This window comes from Neolamprologus multifasciatus, chromosome 11, assembly GCF_963576455.1.
Source record: "Neolamprologus multifasciatus chromosome 11, fNeoMul1.2, whole genome shotgun sequence".
Lineage (NCBI taxonomy): Eukaryota > Metazoa > Chordata > Actinopteri > Cichliformes > Cichlidae > Neolamprologus > Neolamprologus multifasciatus.
Genome location: NC_140449.1, coordinates 7,514,085 through 7,535,169, shown reverse-complemented (window position 1 = coordinate 7,535,169; position 21,085 = coordinate 7,514,085). Strand labels below are relative to the sequence as shown.

Genomic DNA, 21,085 nt, shown 5'->3' with positions numbered 1-21,085 from the left:
GTGGGATTGAATAGGATCATTGCATTTGTTTTATTCTGTCTAGATTAGATAAGGTGCTGCAAAGAACAGCCAGAAAAAAACAGCACAGCACCTATTTTCCACTTTAACATGTGCAAACCGACAGTAAAGATGAAATATTCAGAACATTTATTAACATTTTGGCAATGCTCGTCACGGCTTTGGAGGTTATACTGATAGTTTAACGCTTGAGGACAGTTTTTACAAACTGCATTTGGTAGCTTTCACATTTAGTCATAAAAATAATCAGTATCTCTGTCTTAGCATATATATTTATAAATCCAGTGTTGTTTGGGCTCTACTTTCTTCCTTCTTCAAATTTTTCCATCTTAGACCAAATTCATTTAGAGTAAGCGCCTGTTTTTCAAGGATCTCATGCACCGTAATACATATTTCACAAAGTTAATATTTAAAGACGGACTGAAAACCTTGTAAATCTAATGCCTAAAGGACACAAAGGAGAATGCGTGAGCTATTATCTTCAGTGCCTTTGGCTTTTACAGGTGAACTCTGCAACTCACTCCTTATTCATGCCCATATTCATTATGCAAGACTATAAATACAAGGTACTATGAGACTATACACAAGTACTTTAAATTGTCCTTCTAGCAGTATTAATAATAAATTGATGAAGGCCAGCGTTACTTTATGTTGCAGACTTATGTATTTAAATTGTTTTTGACTCTTGTAGGCTGCATCCTTATTTTAGGACCGTTCTCACTTGTTTTGAATGCTTTTCCTTGGGCTACATTACTGGACTGCAAAGATTTCTTCTTCCTTTATTGCCAAACTGATGAGACCCAGTTGTACCTGTCCCGCAAGCTTAATTATTCAGCAACATCGTTCTCTCTGCACAACTATTTATGTGCCATTAAGGACTGGAAGCTTGCCAATCTCCTTTAAGCTTAATTCCAACAAAATGCAGTCAGGTTGTGCCAGCTTTTGGCTCTTTCACAGACTATGCGTTTCCTTCTGCTACAACTCGAGGACTTACATTTGAACAGCTTCTCAGTCTGGTTTCCTATATTACTACCACAAGCTCATTAAATCCTGTTTCTTCCAGCAGACAAATGGCTTGAAGAGTAAAATCTTTACTTTTCTTTAGGGACACAAAAGCAAACTACACGCTTCATGTTTGCTCGATGCTTATAATGATTTCTTATGTCGTAATCAGAAGAAACTATGTGAAAGATATGATTATGCATGACCACATGGAAAAGACAGGTCTGCTGGGGTAGAGAAATCCATAATAACTTTTCAGCATATTGTTGTTGTTGTTAATTAGCCTTCCGCGCTCCCCGTGGGTTCTGTTTTAAGACTTTAGAAGATGGCAATAACGTGTGGCAGTCACTGATCTGATCTTTTCAAATTCCATGACAGTTTATTTCTTTTTTTTTTTTTCACCTAATGTCATCTTAAGCCCTTATTCACCTGCTCCAACCACATGAAATAGCTAGTGTTCAGGATTTAGCCTAGCAAAGACTTTAAAAGTCCCGAAGGCTAAAAAGGACAAGTTAATGACCACTAATCTCATGTTATGTTTCCACTAATTATTTTTAATATTGTTGGTTTAAAAATAATTTAAACCAAATTATTTTTAAAAAACATATATGCTCATAAAAAAATGTGAGCTATTTAAAAAAAAATCTAAGATGTGGCTGGAGGGTAATGCAAGCCTATTCTTCAGAGATGTATCTTGAGAAGGGAAGGAAAAACTGGGGCGAGCGTTATCTAGTCATGCCTTGAGATCAATGTGGTCAGGGATCAAAGCCCAACAAAATGGCATGAAAGAACTAATCCCGAGCACAGTAAGATACAGAAACTGTACAGGCGGGGGATGTCAGGGAAAGTCTCGAATAAACTTCATACAACCCCAAGACTGAGAGTAAAAACTTGCACGGCAAACAGTGGCTCCTCTGTGTGTGTGCATGCTCGCGTGTGTGTGTGTGTCAGATCTCAAACGTTTTAAGACATCTCTCTCTTTTTTCAGTGTCAACAAATCAATGGCAATAAAAAGTACCTAACACTTTGACCTTACCCAGGCAGAGTTTGACTGATTTAGCTGGTTGAGCATGACCACTGCCGTGCAGCCGTAGTCAAAAACCAGCCGCCAAAAATCGGCCGTGGTGCCCGGCAGAGGGTGAGGGGTCACAATGAAAGCGGCCTGCCGGTGGAAGCTGTCAGCGAGAGCAGCGTTGATGTAATTGTTACTCTCCCCTTCTGTCGTGACCAGGAACGCAAGGGCGCGATCGGGCGGGAGGACATCCATGCTGCGGTTCTTCTCTCGGTTTCTGGGTAAGAGAGCAATGCTGCACTCCTCCACATCCACGTGGGGAGTCACAGAGTTCAGCGTCTGCAAATGGAAATGTGTAAGAGGCCAGGTGAGAGGAAGGTGATGATAAAGTGAAATTTGAGAAACCATTTAAAAGTGGAATATGTGAGGGGTGATGAGGCACCGCAGAGGAGTCTGAGATCTTAGGAAAGAGAAGGAGGTAGAGGAAGTGAACGAGACAGGAGGAGGGAGGACTGGAAAAAAGAGAATACAAAAAAGACCAATGATGGTAATTGGTTTAGTCTTTTATACACTGAGGAATAAAGCATAGGATTGGCAAACTGCGTAACAAAGCTGAGTGCAATAAAACAAATAAAAAAGAAATGTTGCATACTAATTTTCCATAATGAATCGAATCATAATTACATTAAACAACTTGAAAAAAAATATTTGAATAATTAATGTCTAGCATCAATAATAGATCTGTGACTTGCTGATCTCAGTGCTACCAATTGGCTGTTAGCCACAGGATGACAGAGTAAAAGGCAAACACAGCTCTTTGGTTGGTTGGGAGGCTTTTAGCATCAATGCCTGACAGAGAAGTTTACAGGATCAAAGCGGGGAGTGAAACACTTTCCTATATGAAAAGGTAACAGTTTGTTACCACCAACATTACTGCTCCCTACATACATCCATCATAATTTATACAATATGCATATTTTATGAGGATTAAATGGCTCAAAATCATAAGGAAAAGCGCAAGTCTTTTTCGGAAGCACTTTGAAATGCTAAATCACAGTGAGTGCTGGTTGAGCAGCGAGCAGCAGAGGAAGGTGAATGAAGCAGGTAAAGTGTTTTGGAACACAGCTGGCTCTCCTGTCTCCTAATCAAAACCTAATAAAATCTTCTGAGAGCAAATTCCTTTAAACCACTCGAGGGGACATAAGTGGCAGTGGCAAAGAATAACAATGGAAACTAACATCATGTTTCATGTACGCACACATACATTATAGATGCAAACACGCCACACAGAGATATCTATTAGTCTGTTCCTTTATGCGCTCTTTGATGAACTGATGTGTGCGCTACGAAGAGCATCTTCGTCTCTGCATGCGTGTCTGTGTGTTTATTTGTTTTTCCCAAACAACCGTTCATCCTTTCTCCTTCATATCTGACAGGCGTGTTTGAAGTTGTTTGGATGAGCAGTTCACATATTTTGGTTAAAAGTCGACTGCATGTGAGATATTTATGGAACACCTGTGTGGTGTAGCTGCAATTACCGCAAATATATTCTCAACCTGTGGGAAACCACGCAGTGGAATCCAGGTACACTGAAAACACCTGCTAAAATAGTCATGTGAAAAAGAAAGTTTTCACGGGACAGTGCTGTCCGAGGAAATGCTAACTGCACCTTTCCTGTTTCTTTAAGAATTAAGAGGGTAAGTAGCAGCCGGGTGCTGCTAATCATCTGCACTTGGCTAATTGATCATCAACAACCGTGAGCACCTGTAAAAGCACATGTTTTGGCTCTTTGGTGCTCTGGAGGGTTTAAGTGTGTCCCCTCTTTCCGAGGAGCGGACATCCCAGGAGAATTCACCCTACGGTCAGACCGTGCAGTGCTCAGAGAAACTGTAAAAGATCCAAAAGCTGCTCCTCAGACTCTGCAGTCCTCAGCTAGCATGTTAAATGTTAAAGTTCATGACAGTACAATTAGAAAAAAACTGAACAAGTATGACTTGCTTGGAAATGACCTAAATTTGAGTTCCATCTGAACAAACCACAAGATTTCTGCAACAATGTCCTTTGGACAGACCAAAGTGCTGATGTTTGACTATGATGCACAGCACAACGGCACAAACACCTCATACTAACTGTCACAGATGGAGGTAGAGGTGATGATCTGGGCTTGTTCTGCAGCCACAGGAGCTGGGCGCCCTACAGTCATTGAGTTGACCGTGAACTCCTCTTTGTACTAAAGTATTCTAGACTTAAATGTCAGGCAATTTATTTAACAGCCAAAGCTTGGTTGAAACTGGATCATGCAACAGGACAATGATGTCAAACACAGCAGCAATTCTGTAACAGAATGGCCCAAAAAAAAAATCAGGGTGTTGCAATGATCCAAGGTCCAAACTTCCGACTGATTGATGGTTTGATTGCTGTGGATAAATTAATGCCTGTAAACCTCAATGAAATAAAGTAATCTTATAATGACGAGTGGACTAACAAAGTCATACAGAAAACGATTCAGCTTCATGTTATTGTTGCTGACGATGCTTATTTTCACATAACTAAAGTGGCCCGTATTTAAAAACAGCTTTTGTGTTTCTGTCTGTGATCAAGTTTTGTCTCCTCTCTCATGCTCATATCTGTTTATTATCTGAGTTGTCTCTATGTTGGTCCTTTCTGTCTTCACTTTCACTTCGCTCCCCCGAGAACATGGCTGGCTCTCCCTGAGCCTGCTGCAGCTGGAAGGACTGTTTGATCGTTGGTGTGCTCTCTCGAATATTCTGGGGTCTTTACTTTGCAATAAAAATCGCCTTGAGATGACTGTTGTTGTGAACTGGCGCTATATGTTAAAAAAAAGAACAAAAGAATTGAACTGAATTGAATCAACTGCCTGCAGGCGAGGGTGTTTAGGGAACACTGGTTACAGGGTCTGCAGGTACCCTGAATGTGAGGTGCTGAGAGAGCACTGGAGTTAAAGCACTGGCAGACAGCCTGAAACTCACAACCTGTGAGATACACAATACATTTATCTTACTTTCAGCTAAAGAAAAGTATGTGCATGTCCGGTGGCTGTGTTACTATCTGAATATCAGCCAAACAATATTAACTAAATTGAGCAAACCTACACTACATAACTACAAATGACTTCTAATTTGTACACAGTGGATCATTATTATGGCTCATTCTGACTTTGCAGCAACACTGACCTGAAACTCCTCTCGAAGCTGAGAGGAATTACTCTGAGAATCCACTCGCAGCATCTCTTTGTAAGTGACAGCAAACTCATTCACCAGGATGGCCGTCTCTCCGCACAGACACGCCTCTAGAATAGCATCATGGATGAAGATATACTGCTCCTGAAAAGACAGCAGGCGACATAATTTAGTTCATCGTTCTGGCTTTTGAATAACACATCAAAATATGTTATCTGAAGGTTGTAAGCAACCAGATGCTAAACACTACAAATGACGCAGGTTAAAACAGAAGCAGGTGAGAAACGTAAGTAAATAATCAAATAATAGTCAGAATGGGAGAAATCTTTCATAACCCGCCTTGTTCTGAATTAAACATGTGCTTTAATGTTAGTGGTGTATCAAGGCCGCTGGAGAATAAATAAATATTTATTTGTAAACAAACACATGCAGTGTGCATTTAATTAGTGCGCCCCTGCAAATAGCTACAAATACAATAAACAGCCAAGTCAACGTTGGATTTACATAATAAGAGGTAAAAATGCAAATGATGTGCACATCAAAGAACAGCACGTGCCTACACAGCAAACTGACAAAGAGACAGTCTTTCTCTAAAACTTTAGCCGTGACCTTTACATACATCTAGAAGTGGGAGTATGGAAATGTACCCCCCTCACTTTTTGAATTCCCAAACAACAGAAGGAAAAAAGGAATTTTTACAAGCTTGGCTTTTCTGGGGGGGTTTGAGAAGATTATATTAAGGATCGAGATGTCACCTGCTAAATATGTGAGATGTGCAAGAAATTGTGATTTCACTGCTGTCCTCACCTCCGTTTGAATCATGTTGATACGTCGAGAGCAGAGGGTTTTGACGCAGTTGTAGATATCCACCACGCCCTCACACTCGGCCATGTCCAACATGACATCCAGCACAATGTAGCAGCCGGTGCGACCTGCCCCTGCACTGCAACGGAAAGACCATCTTTTATAAGGAATTGTGTCTTAAAACATTAAAGGTCTGTGCATAGGATATGAGGGACCCATTGACACAAATGGAACATAATATAATCATTGTGTTATAAATAAGTAATCAATATTGTTTAAATGGCTAAGAATGTGACAGATCTGCTATATCTTCTATATCTACAAAATGCAAGTACATGGGTCAAAGGTTTTCATACACTCGTGGGCATGAATGTCATTGTAATTTGGGGCTTTTAATGAGCTGTTCTTTTTCCAGATGGGATTAACTGGACAGTATACATCTTTGGTGGCTTTAAAAAACAAGAAATGGCTGCTCAAGTTTGAATTTATTTTGGATTTTCTCTCATCTACACAGGGTCAAAGGTATACATATAGGCTGAAAATATAGACATACTCCCCAAAATCTTTTAATTATTGGTGATTTAGATTTTAAGATGTCTCTAAACGTCTCAGTAATGATCAGGATGGAGTACAACTGACATTATCTCTTTGCAGTATAAAAAGGATTTGTTTGTTTGAGTCACTGTACTGGCTGATCCTCAAAGCAATGGGAAAGTCGGTGAAGATCTAAGAAGGTGAATTGTAGAGTTACACAATTTGGAAAGGTTTCTTAGAGCCATTTCTAAATAACTGCATAATACAAGATCATCAGATCAAACAAGTTATTCGGATGTGTCACTACTTTACCCGGGTTTAGAAGAAGAAAGTTGCCGCCCCAGAGGAGAGGAAGTTAGGATGTTCAGGAACAACTCAACCAATAAGACTCAAGCCTACATGAACCATGAACTGGAAACTGCTGGAAACTTCAGTCAATGTCCACATTGAAACAAACTTGAAGAACTGTCAAGTTGTCAAACAAGAATGAAGCCTCTGCTTCAAAACGGTCACCTTCAAGCTCAACTGAAATCTCTGTCTGCCCACATGAACAAGCCGAATGCCTTCTGGAGAAAGGTCTTATTGTCAGACGTTTATTGTCAGAACTATTAGTGGGGATGACGTATATATAAATAAATTTGACCCTGTGAGCATTAGAGAAAATCCAAGATAAATTCAAACTTGCACACTCAATTCTTGATTTTTAAAACCATTAAATATGTTTGCTGTACAATTCTTCCAACCCCGAAGAAAAAAAAGTTCAAACAGTTGAAAGAAATCCTTAAAAGCGCAAAATTACCATCACATTCATGCCCATGTTAGAGCGACACATAGATATCTTATAGTAGAGTGCAGCGGTTTAGTGAGAGAGAGAGATTATACATATCTGTTACGCCAAAATAATGTATAACAGTTATAAATACAAAAGTTTATCAAAAGGTTATTAAAACATATATATAGCACTTGCAAGGCATTACGGTACCTGCAATGAACCACGACAGGGCCAGCATCAGGTGGCGTAGAAGCTTTAACCCTTCGTATAAAAGCCAACAATCCAGTGGCGTGATAGGGCACCCCGTGTTCAGGCCAGGATGTGAAGTGGAACTGACGTACCTCATGCTTGGTCGAGTATCCTCTCTTTCATCAGAAACACAGTGCACGTTAGTAGTTCAGGGAAAAAACAAAAACCATTGGCATTCTAATGCTAGCAAAAGCCTACAGGCCTTGATCTCGCAGAAGATATGCTACAAACTATTCGGAGACTTTTCCCCTCTGTGATAGATGTGACAATTCTTTTTGGTTCAGAGTGAGGACACCCAGGACATTATTTACGCGGGGTGTTAGGTCTTCTAGGACAGTTAGGCCTCTGGGCCCCGCATGTTAGGAGCAGCTGCAATCTGACAGATGTGCAGAAAGGAATTACTAAGGCTCTAGGGAGCTCAAGGAGGGGTAGCAGCTTTCTCTTTTCTTCTGGGAGGCTGCTGCAGTCACGTCGCAATTTCTTCTTCCATACAGAGATGACAAAGTAAAGCAATGCAAAGCAAAGATTTGTTGAAGACAGAAATCCAAAAAAAGAAAGTAAAAGAGCTATGAAAAACAAGCTGTCACCAGCTCGCTAACTCATGCCGATTTGAATAAGCAGCAGTTTGTGCCCGTGGAGAACGACTGTGACAGTGTGATGATAATGCTGTGTTTGTGCCACTGTCACTCCAGCACTGCTCTGAGCCCTTCCAATGAGAGATCCCCCAGGAGATTGACAGGATGGAGGCCATCGGGGGCACGGCACTGTAACAGCTATGCTGGAAAGACAGCAGGGGCATCCACAAAGCTACTGGTGTTAATTCCTCTCAGTTTAACACATGGACCTCGTGTCCATCAGCAAACCCCATCTAGTATCTAATCCCTTCTATTAATGCTCTACTTCTAATCCAAATTAATGCATCACCAGGTAACATGATTAGGTTGTGTTTACATTGGTGAATCACAGAAAGAGATGAAGCAAAAACAGAACAAGATAAAAGGAATGTGTTTACGAGTAATCATAGATGATGTTCTACCAGGAAAGAGCAATCACAAACTGAAAATATAAAGAAATGCAAAACTCACCCTCTCCACAGCAAAGGTGCGAACTGTGTATTCAGCGAGTGTCTCTGTCTTAAGAAGAGTGATTTTGATGTCACCATACATCTCGGTGTCCTCTGGCCAATATTTGCAGCATTTCACCTGTTTCAAAAACGCGAAGGCGAAGTTTGTAAACTACTGCAAAACTATAGAAAACGTGAGAGCAGTCAGTCTGCAGACAGAGAATAGTCAAGACACAATCTGTTTTTTAAGTTTTCCTTTTATATACTATCAGCATGTTAACAAATGGCTCACTGTGTTGCGTGAAATCACTACCCACACTTTTATTGAGTGGATTAAGCGGGTTGGTTTATGGTTTTGTGCACAAGCCATGCATTTTAGACTCCATCATGAACCGACGGCTCTCTGCTGAATTCCCACTGACAGGCAGCGCTAACTCAAGCAAAAGATCATTGGATGTATAAGATCGTTCTCAAATCTTTTCACAAAGGACACTGGAGGCTCAGTCATCTTTACTTCCTAAAATGAAGAGTAATGGTCTGAAGGCTTAAGTTAGGGTTTGTTAGATAAATCTAAGAGCCCTAGCATGTTTCCTCATGTCAGTATTGGATTTCTAGGGACTAAAATCCTTCCTGCGACATTTGAAATGAAAGCACTGCATTTAGAGAGAGCGCATAATAAAATACTACTCTTTAAAAACACAACCAAGCCATTTTCAACAATTCATTCCAAAGTAAAGGAGATAATTGTAAAATGCATGAACATTATTCAAAATAATGAGATGATAATAATAAACATGAAGTACTCAATTTCATGGTTTAACGAGAACAGAAATATAGTGATGTGAAATTTAACAAGTTTAATTTTTTTTTTTTTTTTTTTGGGGGGGGGGGGGGGTGTCCACACTTCAAATGATGTGGTAGAAAAAATAACAACCTGTTCTTTTGCAGATATCTTATCTTAGAGAGTAAAGAGAACACAATAACACAATAAACACAATAATCACATAATGAACAGCAGGGCAGTAATCTCTTTTTTGTACCACCACCCAGAACAATGGAGGTAACTCTTTTTAATTTAATGGATGTGTTATTTGGATTCAGCCACACAGATCACTTCTCCAAACTGGACAAACGACTACTGTGTGATTTTCACCATCCGCCACAGTATATGTTTCTCCCGGCTCGACTGAAGAGGCTGGAATATTTAAGGTGGAATTTAAAGTAACTATGTTTATGTAAGGTAGAAAATAATACTGCTTAAGTATAGCAAGCAGAGTGTGTTCACAGACAGCAGCTCTAGATTTGTGGCCTGGAATACTGTATATATGCATTTGCAGGGATTGCAGTTTCATGATGTTTGAAATGCATGCATTCACCAAAAAACTCCACAGTAGCACACAGAGACAGGTTTCTGAACATGGTACAGAAAGTTAAAGCTATCTTTAAACAGAGTTCATTTATAAAAGTAAAAATACAATAGGACTTTTGGTCCATCCTTGGGCAATACTTTAAATATATTGTTTCTGTCAGATTTGCGGTCAGCCGAAGCTACAAATTAAAGTTAACTTACTAAAAGCAACAAGTTGCTGTTGATGTGTGTTTACAAAGTATCCTTATATTCATCCCAGCTGGCCCCTAGCTAACAGAACCAGCCCAGTGTTGGAGCAATAGAAGTCATCTCTGAGGCAGAAAAAAAGCCGTGGGTGCACTCGGCTTCAGAATAAAACAAACACTACAACACAATAACATCAGTAAACTGCACGCTTTATCTGAAGATTTCTAAGACACATCTTGAAACTTCATTTATTTTAGAAAATGCATAACAGCAATCTGAAAAAGTAAATATAACTGTCTGACTGTAGCTTAAGACATTTAATAATTTACCCTTGAACCGTCATGCAGCTGTTTTTCTTAGATTTATAGTGTACATATTATTGATTAATGCAATCTGCACCACCCTTACACAATGTCAGGCTTTTTTTTAACTAACCTCATTTTAGCTTTTCTTTGTTGTTATCACTGTTGTATGTATCAATTTTTGAACTCTCCCATAATGACCCTTACTAGGTGCCTGTGGCACAACTTTGCTGTTAATTTATTGTTTATTGTAGACTATACTATGCTGCTGTAACACCACAGCAGGCTAAATGAGGGATCAATAAAATAGCCTGCCTGTCTAATTGGTTAGGAGGTAAATGAGACAATTATGATAGCATACAGTAAGTTGCTATCACCAAGAATAAGCAGGGAAATATTCTCTGTTGGTGTTTTGCAGCATTAGCTTGGCATGAAATCGCACAATAAACTGCATGTGTGTTAAATACAGGCAGTTTAAATAAATCCCCCAGAATCTTTAAATAAATCTACCAGAAGCAGATGGCTGGCTTAATGACATAAAAGGAAGGAAACAATTTGCCTGGTACTGTCCAAACAAAGGCTGAGTCACGACAGAGTAAAAATAGGACGGCAATGTCCTTGTGATTAGGAAAGAAAACAAAACAAACAAGAATGGTGGCTGCACAAAGATTTCACTGAACCTTTGTTGCATTCAGTGACCTATTACAACTTGTAACAGCGACCAACTGGTTGCCCATAGGTTGAGCCGCAACACCCTCGACCTCTGACCAACCGCTTTCAATCACAGGGCAATTGCACGGATCACCGGGTGGGAGGCAACGTGTCTCCAAACACTTATTGTGCGAACTGAACTGACTGCAATCAATCTCAGATACATCGGTGAAAGTTTGCAGATAACTGGCATGGAATTTATAAATGCAGACAGATTGCCAACATGTTGCAATCAATCTAAGTCAATCTGTGCTTCTCAGCAGTAGGGGATGAAATTCAGCTGATTGTATTCTGGTTACACGTCCAGATAATGCTCTCTCTCTCTCTCTCTCAGGCAGAGCAGGTCATCTACTAATCAGAAGGTTGGTGGTGCAATCCCTGGTTGCTCCAGGATATGCCAAATATCCTACGTCAAGACACTGACCCCTCTGATTGTTTGTAATTGTCAGCAAGTTGTATAAAGCACTTTGAGTGCTCAGGTAGAGCAGCAAAGTGCTATTTAAAGACCAGTCCATTTACCATATAAAAGCAAGGTTGTCAAGGATGTTATTCTCCACTTAAATCCCCATCCAGCAGCAACTATCTATGTGTGGAGGAGTTTCTGTTTCAGTTATGAAGTTGTGACTCAATCTGAATGTAATTAACTGAATTTGTCTTTAATGTGACTTTCTGTGTATATTGGAGGCAACAGATTTGTATTTGTGTTGACGTATCACAGTTAATTGCCATATTAAAACAAATATACTGCATGTAATTGCCAACTTCCCCCCAATTATTTGCAAACTGAGCCTGCCATTTTATCGTCTTGACACAGCAAAGCCACTTTGATGATGGCAAGTGACTGCCAGTGGTTGAAGCACTGGCCCCTGTCTTCAAAGCAACCATTTCAAAGGGCAACGTTGCACTCGGCTCCAGTAGTTTTGTCTCCTGTGCGACAGTAGCGTAAGCTAACAAAGTCTGCAGGTCAGCACCTCTAAAACTAGTCATTTACCATACATTTAGTTTAATCTGTCCAAAAAGCTTCCAGTTCACCAGATATTATCTTTCTGCAGTACTCGTTTTTTTCCATTCAGTTCTAACTCACCGCTGCCTGGAGCACGGCGCACAGAAATGAAAGTAGTGTTGATCTTCTCTTGTCCGCTTTCATCGAAAATGTTTAATTGTTCCTTTCACAGGCTTATGGTATCAAATCATCAATAAACCATAATGGCCTTTAGGCTGGAGTTTCCATGCAGAGCAGGGTAGCAAACGCACAAAAAGCCTTTCATATTGACACCAAAAAGTCCCCTTATGATAAATGTGGTCTTTTTCTGAACACTGATTGGTGACAGGGACGGGGGAGGAAAAGGAGAGTGTACATCACTTACCCTGCCAACCTCCACCAGCTTAGTGATCATGACGATGCTGAAGCAATTTTCCTGCCACACCATCCTCCAAAAATCATAGAGAGTCTCCTGCTTAGGACCTAGTGGGAAAAGGGAAGAAATAACAGAGAAAGAGACAAAAACGGCAGCATCAAAGCCTGCCCTCTCAATAACGGAGTTTCTGCTGTGAAATTTTGTATTATTGCGACCTAAGTGTCCTTTCTCAGATGGCAGGGTACTGATCTTTCGAGACTGTACCATCAATAAAGTTATTGGAAATTCCAGGCAGGCAGAAGGGAAGAGGCAATGGGTGACAAAACAACAGCAGTAGCTGATGATGAAAGCCCGGGGGACCGCCAGTCACTCACCAGGATCTGAGCAGGAGACGTTTAGGAAGTGAAAAACAGCTTTAAAAACGGGGATCACGTTGGAAGAAAAAGCTCTGAAACAGGAAAGTGCAGCTGACATCTTCTTTCTTTCCTTTACGTTTCATCTGCCTCTATCTGTTTAACAGGAGGGGAAGGAGGTGCGGGTGGAGGATGAGCAGACCCTTAGGGATTTTGTGATGGGAGCTCCCTAGAAACTAGCTCCTCCTAAGAGGGAACGCTCATATTCCTGCAGATCCCAAGTGACCATCTGAAGCAAAAGTGCATTTGAGCGACAGCGACTGAACTAAAGGTTCTCTGCGTGACAATGAACACATCGCTCCACATGTCACAGAGACTAAGAAGCTATAATTAATGTGTTTAATTATTCAACTCTACTCATAATTAATTCAGTGACTTCCCTAACACAGGCTCCACGGTTTGATAGTCACACTATCACCTTTGAAATTGGCAGAGAGATGGTTTTGGCAAGGGACTGTGCATGAGTAGGATCGTTGGCTGGATCATCTTCAATTTATTAAACTTCAACAAAAGGTACTCGCTGTACTGAATTCCCGCACACACAATTACACACCACAGCCTTGCCGGGATACTCACCCTGAGTGGCGATGAAGTGGTTGGATCGATGGTAGCCCTGAAACAGAGAAGAGGGATGACATGCTGAGTAAGCGATCTGCACCATAGGCACAGCTGTATGGGTGTCTCTCTCTCTCTGTGCTTCCCTCTTCCTTCCCTCGTTCCCTACATTCCCCTCTGTAAAGCCTGGTTTCTGTCTAATTCGTCATTGCTGTCTAACCTACTGATGCCTCCAGACCGCCTCTTTACCCTCGTTGACTGCGCAGACACCTGGCGAACAAGTGCCGTTTCTTGAAAAACTGCTGACATCCCTAAAATAAGCTATTTATTCAGCTTGTCAGGCTAGCTAAGCAAACAATGCCTGAACCCTTGTGACAGTTTAATAAAGATATGATAAAGAACCTACAGGTGTGCATTTCTAAATTTCAGGTGTCCGGTTTATTTAGCCATCTCTGCCTCGGAGTGCCTACTCATAAAAATAAATCAATTTTCGTTGGAGGTGCTATATGCACTGGGCGACGAATTAGCAACCCGAGAGGAAATTTCATCCTGAAATTCTTCCACTTGTCACAAGCCATACAGCTGGATCCGTGTCTTGCACACGTTACACATCAATGCACGACACCAGCAGTCTTCAAGAGGAAAATCAAAAGTAAAGCAAAGTTTTCTGAAAACCTTTATATCAAAGGATGCGACAACATTTGATATAGATGACAGACATTTTCATATGGCGAGTATGGGTTGAATATGAATGAACAATGAGATGTCACCTCTACAGCCTTGAGGGGGATAAACATGACAAAGACCACCTGAGGGACTTTGAAGCATAAACCCTTTTCAGGATGAGCAAACTGTTCAAAGGAGGTCCTCCTGGAAATAAGCACTGCTTAGCTAACCGTTTAAACGAAAGGAGACAACTGCCTTGAGATTGTATGAAAACATCAGCCAGAAAACTGCATAGATGGTTCCCTGTTTGCTGAGAGGAGCAGCTGGAATGATAATTGATGCTGCAATTACTTAACTTACAGGAGTCCGTGGAGAGGGAGAAGGCAGGTCAGGAATAATCTGAGAAGACTGCCAAGCCCGCAGGCTCTCATCAAATCAGTATGATGAGGCAATCCATGTTGATAACACTATTTTTTATCTTTTTGCAGAGGGCATCTTCGTAATATTTTGAGTCCGTCCACATTGCTGACGGATTGCTAAACTGAATCGCATCCACTCAGATAAATGTGGACATGTTTGAAATGGAGATGGATGACCAGTGCTGTGAGGCCTGCTATCCACAATTTCTCAGGCCCTGGCCAAACTCTATCAGCATGAATGCCAAGCTTTCTCCATATGAGACGGTTGCCATAACAACCGAAGGATCCTCCATCCAGAGAGAGGACACATCTCTTTGTGTTCATTTAAAATCATGAGCTAAAAAGGGCATTTCTTTTGCATTTGATTGGTTTAATGCGCACTAACCTGATACACCCTGACCTTTGAGCATTTGTGGATAGAGGACAGTGGAAAGAGTAAGGAGGAAGGGGGTAGAGGGAAAAGGGAAATAGAGCAATGGCAGGCAGAAGAACGAGCAGTTAAGTACTTACTTCCCTGTTAATCCGAATCTACAGGGTCCGAGGTCGAGGTGGGGTGGGAAGTAGAAAAGAAGACATATAGGCTAGTTAATGAAAGAAGCTTTAGGAGGTATGGTTACAGACAGCAGGGAAGCCTGTGTGTGCATAGGTGTTGATGAAAGAACAGCAAGAATTAGCTTCATCGTGTGTTAGCGCAATGACTTTGTGTGAATCAGTGACCTAAGGCCAATCCTGTTTGATCAACTCTCTTATCTCTCAGTTGTGTTTTTGTTCAAATTTGTGTTTTCTTTCCTTTTGAATTTGGCTTTAAAATTATGCAAACAGTATTTTCATTGCATCTCGCAAATTCAAAGCAGCTAGTAAGCTTATATTAGTATTCTGCTTATTTAGCATTTTGCTCTCGTTGGCAAATTCATGATGCACAGTTAAACAAGGCGGTAGTCCTACAGTTATTCTGCACAACCAGATGATGTCTTCTTTATTCTGCATTTGCTTTAACTCGTGCACTGCATATAACACTTAACAACGGAATGTGGTGTGTTAGTTACTTATTTAGCCACAAGATTTCGATACCACAAGATTTTAATTTTTTAACTTTTAGTCTTTGGCAGTCAGTTCATGAACAAAGCCGAGTACAGCTGTGCTACCAATTTGCAATGAGGAAAAAAGAAAAGGAAAAAGCATTTTCCCTTTAGGCCAGAGCTAATTATGCTCAATATTTATCACTTTAAAGCTTATTGGTGCTCGCCTTACCTAACAGGACTTTTGAAACCATACAATCCAACCAGAGCACCGAGGTCTACGAACCAACTCCTCTTGGACATTCTGACATCCAGACAGCAGAGTCTTTTCAGTGGTGGCTCCTAATCTTTGGAACAACTTACCTTCTTACATAAGAGCTGCACAGTGTCTCTATCATTTGAAAACACTTTGAATAACCCATTTGTTCTCCCTTACTTTTGGGTCTAGTTGAGCAAGGAATCTTATTTTTCATACAAAAACAGCCTTATTTACCTGTTTTATTTGACTTGTAGTGTGTTTAATTAGTGACTGTTCCATAAAGTGTATATTTTATATAGCTTTTACAGCACTCTGGTTAACTGAGTCTGTTCAAATTAAGCTACAGAAATAACCTAATTTGACTCTACAGCAGTCTCAGTTTCTTGTGTGCCCCTTGGGACAATTTATCAACCACCACCCGCGACAGACCATTTCTAGAAAACAGACAACTATACCATTGTAAGAGAGATACTTTCAAATGCAAACAAGATTGGTTCATACTTTATTTCTTAGGCTTGATCATTAAAAAAGCTTTATTTGTGATAAGTGAATGGGCTGAGCCAGAACCACAACAACAAGAACAATAAAAAATGTCATGATTCACAGCAAGTGAGTAGTTTTCATTTAAATTAGTCCATATTGAAGTTTTCCTTTATACAGTCGAGCTTACAACACAACTGAAAATGAGTCAAGTAATATCAAATAAGGGCTTCCTCTAATTTCACTGTAATATACACACTAAAACCCTTTTTACAGATTTAAATTCATAAAATCTCACTGAGGCACAAAGGCAGACTTAGTATAATTTATTAAGATTTAAACACTAAAAAAGCATTTTTGCTTTAGTTAGAATATGTGATGACCAAGTTCAGTTTGATCAGACCTTGTAACAGCCTGCGAGTGTTGCTATCAAGGTGCTGTCCACTGATTGGTAAGTGTGAACATTGCACAACCTGTGCCAGGGTTCATTACCAGGAGGCAGTCTTGAGTCCAGATGAAAGCTAGAAGGCCATTCAGACATGCACTCCCGTCCTGTTAATCTGAAAGCGTCTGATCGTGTCATCTTCATATTCAAATGGAAACCCTGGGCATCTTTTGAAATGCCTCCTAAGTGAATGCATCCAGTCACATCACCAGATAGGTACTATAAGATTATGACTACGTCTTTATAAATTGCTCAGATCATCACAGAATCCTTGTAAAAGTATAAACAGCATGAACTTAAAAGCATTTTTTCTTTTCATTCAGAAATAAGACTCGTTTACGAGCACGATGCACTCGTTGCCTTAAGTGTAACAAGTTGTTTGAATGTAAGACAGCCTTGCACATACTGAAGCCATAAGAAACAGTAACATAAAGGGGAATTAGATCTTTATAACACAATGCTGTCACTTTAACAGGCAGATAAAGCCTAAAAGTGTAACATATCCCGTGTCTGAAAAGGAGTCGTACTGCTTTTAAGGATTTAACATTACACCACTGTCTGTCACTTTTTCAAACAACAACAAAGGCCCTCTCTGCACTGCCTGTCACTACAGAATTGCATATGCATACATATCTCAACACTCGCATCGACTCCTCGCATGACAGATGAGTGTCCTCCTTGTCTGCGTATCCCAGCTAGCCATACTCGTAGGATTTGGCGCACATTTTTGGCTGCGTATGCAATCGTCATGAGGATGGGGAGAGAGGGTTAATCACACGAAGCGCAGTGTAATCATAGTTAATCCTGAAGCACCTGCAGATTCAGATTTTGCTAATCTCCTATTGATTAACTTATCACCTTTTTTTCTGCATGAACACTGCCCAACAACACCGTGAGAAAAGCAAGTGAACAGATTTAAATTTGGACGAAAAAAGTAGAAATTGAAAGCAAAAACTGAGAAAATCGTTGTATTTTTAGGGCCTTCTTATACATATAACAACAAGATATTACTGCTATTTGTTATTTACAATATTTACATAGATTAACTCAGCATGGATAAAGAGTGTAATGGTGTAAGAGTATCTTCCTGAAGTGGGAGGAGCCTGTTGAGACCAGTTATGAGGTGAGCCCATGGAGGTTCAATTTCTTTGCTGGGTAAATGTCATCTGTTTTAGAGTTTAAGAATTTAAATAAATACTGTAAATGTGTGTTTGTTTACTGTCACGACCACCCCAAAACTCTTGATGCAGATAAAATGCAAAGTAGCAACAGCCATTAAGCACTGCTCTGCTCTCTCTGGTCTGCAAATGCTACAAGAAGCTGGTTCAGATATGCAAAGTTCTGTACACACCAGAAAGAAAATGCAAATAACCAGTCATTAAGCGACAAAGAGAGAAAACAGAGATCCAGCACTTTGTCCCCTCTGCTCTGAAAGCACGATAATGTTTCAGAGGGAGGAAAAACTTTTCCATTTAACCTCTGGTGAAATAATCAAAGGCTGTCCAAAATATGCTCCACTGCGGCTGAGTACTTACAATTCATCTCGCTGGGTCAGGGAGTAACATCACTGACACTGACACTGTAGTGGCTGCTGAGTGGTGTTTTCCCTCTAATGCCCGCATGTCTGTGCCCTCAACGCTAATGGAGACCCTCACAATAACTACAGCCTAACAGCAGGCCAGGTTTTTAATGCCCTCTCATTGTAATGAACTCTCTAAAAGCATCTCACCACTGGCCTTTCTGTACAGAGAAATAAAAGAGGGGGGGAAAGCTCTATAGTGTCAAACATTTAATGATACGATTTGGCCAAAAGGTAGAATTCACCCAAAACCAAGTCAATGCGAGGAACTAAAAATGACATAATTTGTCTTTAATGTATATCTTTTATAAATGTCTGGCAGACTGTTATCCTAAAAAGAGAAGAATTATTTAAACTCTAACCATCCTCAAATGGAGTTGGGTGTACATAAGCACTTCTCTTTTTTTTTTCTTTTGTTTTACAGTCTGCCATACTTACAGTAGTCCCACTGAGAGGTGTGCAAAATAGATTTTGCAAGATCTAGATTGCCAGACTTCCCTTGACATTTCTCAAACGAACAGCAGTGTCACAACTATGACAGAAGATTCACAGGGAAACTGAAACACAAGTTTCTGCTTTTTTCCCCCACATTCCTGGTTAAATCATTTATTAATAACTAACTGCTGCCTTCTAAGCACACGCACTTCTGTTTTCTCAATAAAAAACATAGCCTCGGCTAGCTGTAATGAATGACAACACATATGAATGGGACACGTTAGCAACATACACATGTATTTCATATGATAAGTGAGAGATGTTGACTGCATGTGGTGTGACAGGAGGTGAATGGTGGAAAGGATCATCTCTGCTCGGCCCATCCAGAGATTGGATGATTGAAAGGGACGTCTATTTAATTTAGGGGGATTTGTAGCATCGTACAGAAAGGTTCATCTACTCTGCAAAGCATTAAATATATTTATCCTGTTCTGTTTTAATAAAAGTGATGGCACAGGTAAGTCTGGGTCAGGGATCCAATGTGGTAATTGACAACCATGGCATTTGGCAAAACACTGGCGGGAACGGTGTCTGATTGGATGAAAGCCTCCAGGTGAAAGTGGGGCAGCAGACTGGTGGGCTTACAGGAATGAGAGAGATGGACTGAGGCTTTGCAGAGTGTGAGAGATAGAGACTCGGCAGAGGCTATTTGTGTCCCATATTGAACCAAGACAGGAAAAAACAGAAAAGCAGCATCAGACTTACGTCAATGTAGTTTGCGTTAATGTAGTCTGAGTTGGGGTCTCCCAACAGAGGGTGGAGCTTCACTCTGTGTCGATCATCTGAGGCAGGTAAAAATAAAAGAGCAAAGAAATATTGAAAATACAACTGTCACAACATTTTCTGTGTTTTTATTGATTTTTTAAAACATTTTCTGATTACTTACATCCCAGCAAGGTGTCATGGCGCCCTTTTGTTTTGTCTTTTTTCTTTGTGCAGTCCCAGCCATCAAAGAAGCTCTGCGGATGAAGACGACACTTGTTGAAGATTTCAAGAGCAAAATCAAACACCTCCTAATCACAGTTTTCTCATGTTTTTCCAAGATGAAAAGGACGATTGCATCTTGCGGTCAACAAGGAGCAGCAGCTTAGATCGAGAGCTCCTGTACACTAGGAAGTTTGGGCTTTTATGCATTATATGTAATTAAAGAAAAGATCTGTGTTAGCCGCAGATAGTCCTCATCTGATCCCAGAGCCCTAATAAGTCACGGACCCCCCATTTGCAGCTAATCTTGTTAAAGCCCTCAGCAATTTAGAACTGGGTTTAAAGCTTTTGTGTCAATGAAAGTATCAAGAGGCAAACCAAAATAATCCAAGAATTCTTTTTTTTTTTTTCCCCACAGAGAAATAATGTCAGTTACATACAGTTCAGAGTGTCAGAGTTACATTCATCTGAAACTAATGAACACATTTAAATGTCAAGCTTCAGCTTTAATTAAAGCAGGTGAATGATGCACTGCATATTAAAGAATACAACATGCCCAGAGATTAGAAATCAAAGCAATTTGTCAGATAAACACAAAATCAAACACTATCATCATATCTATCATCTTGCGTGTTTGCCATCTTGTTCCGTTTATTACGTAATTCATGGTCGCGGCGGGGTGGAGCCTATCCCAGCAGCGACAGAGAAAGAGGCGTGGTACACCCTGGGTAGGTTACACAGAGAGAGAGAGACAACCATTCACACTCACGTTCACACCTCTGAGCTACTAAGAATCCCCAGTTAAACTAACCCCACTAACTGCATGTGTTTGTACTGTGGGATGAAGCACCTGAAAGATCCCACACAGACATGGGGAGAAAATCCTAACATCACACATATAGGCTCCGGCCAGATGGACCTTGTGCATTTGCTTCCAAATAATCCCAAATATAATAATAAGAGAAAATAACTCCGCCACAGGCACTGTGGTGCATGAAGACGCTCGTGTTTTTGATTTCTAGTGAACTGAGCAAATACCAATCATTCCCTGAGAATTAGAGGTGACCATAAGATGATGGAAATGCTTCCATGAAGTGCGTGGGACTGTAAACAACAATACATGCTGTCGTCATGGCTACAGCTACTAATGGTTCTGATAATGCAGGAACCGCAGGCACTGCTGAAAGCAGTCCATATGAAGCTTTGAGAGGTTGTTTTTAAAAAAAACACGTGACCCTGACCTCGAGCACA

General features: G+C 40.5%; 1 protein-coding gene across 4 annotated transcripts in view; it reads right to left on the bottom strand.

Moving 5' to 3' along the window:
* Positions 1-21,085, bottom strand: part of ptprub (protein tyrosine phosphatase receptor type Ub) — a 200,747-nt gene that overhangs the window by 17,306 nt on the left and 162,356 nt on the right. For 2 of the 4 annotated variants that reach the window (XM_085178198.1, XM_085178200.1), the window contains 10 exons: positions 19,797-19,869; positions 19,616-19,692; positions 15,144-15,161; positions 13,570-13,606; positions 12,590-12,687; positions 8,677-8,793; positions 7,553-7,707; positions 6,040-6,175; positions 5,227-5,376; positions 2,057-2,371 (listed from right to left, as the gene is read on the bottom strand). In XM_085178198.1, coding sequence (XP_085034324.1) covers positions 2,057-2,371; positions 5,227-5,376; positions 6,040-6,175; positions 7,553-7,707; positions 8,677-8,793; positions 12,590-12,687; positions 13,570-13,606; positions 15,144-15,161; positions 19,616-19,692; positions 19,797-19,869 — 1,176 coding nt within the window. The remainder of the gene's footprint in view (positions 1-2,056; positions 2,372-5,226; positions 5,377-6,039; positions 6,176-7,552; positions 7,708-8,676; positions 8,794-12,589; positions 12,688-13,569; positions 13,607-15,143; positions 15,162-19,615; positions 19,693-19,796; positions 19,870-21,085) is intronic. The other 2 variants (XM_085178199.1, XM_085178201.1) reach the window with 1 other exon arrangement.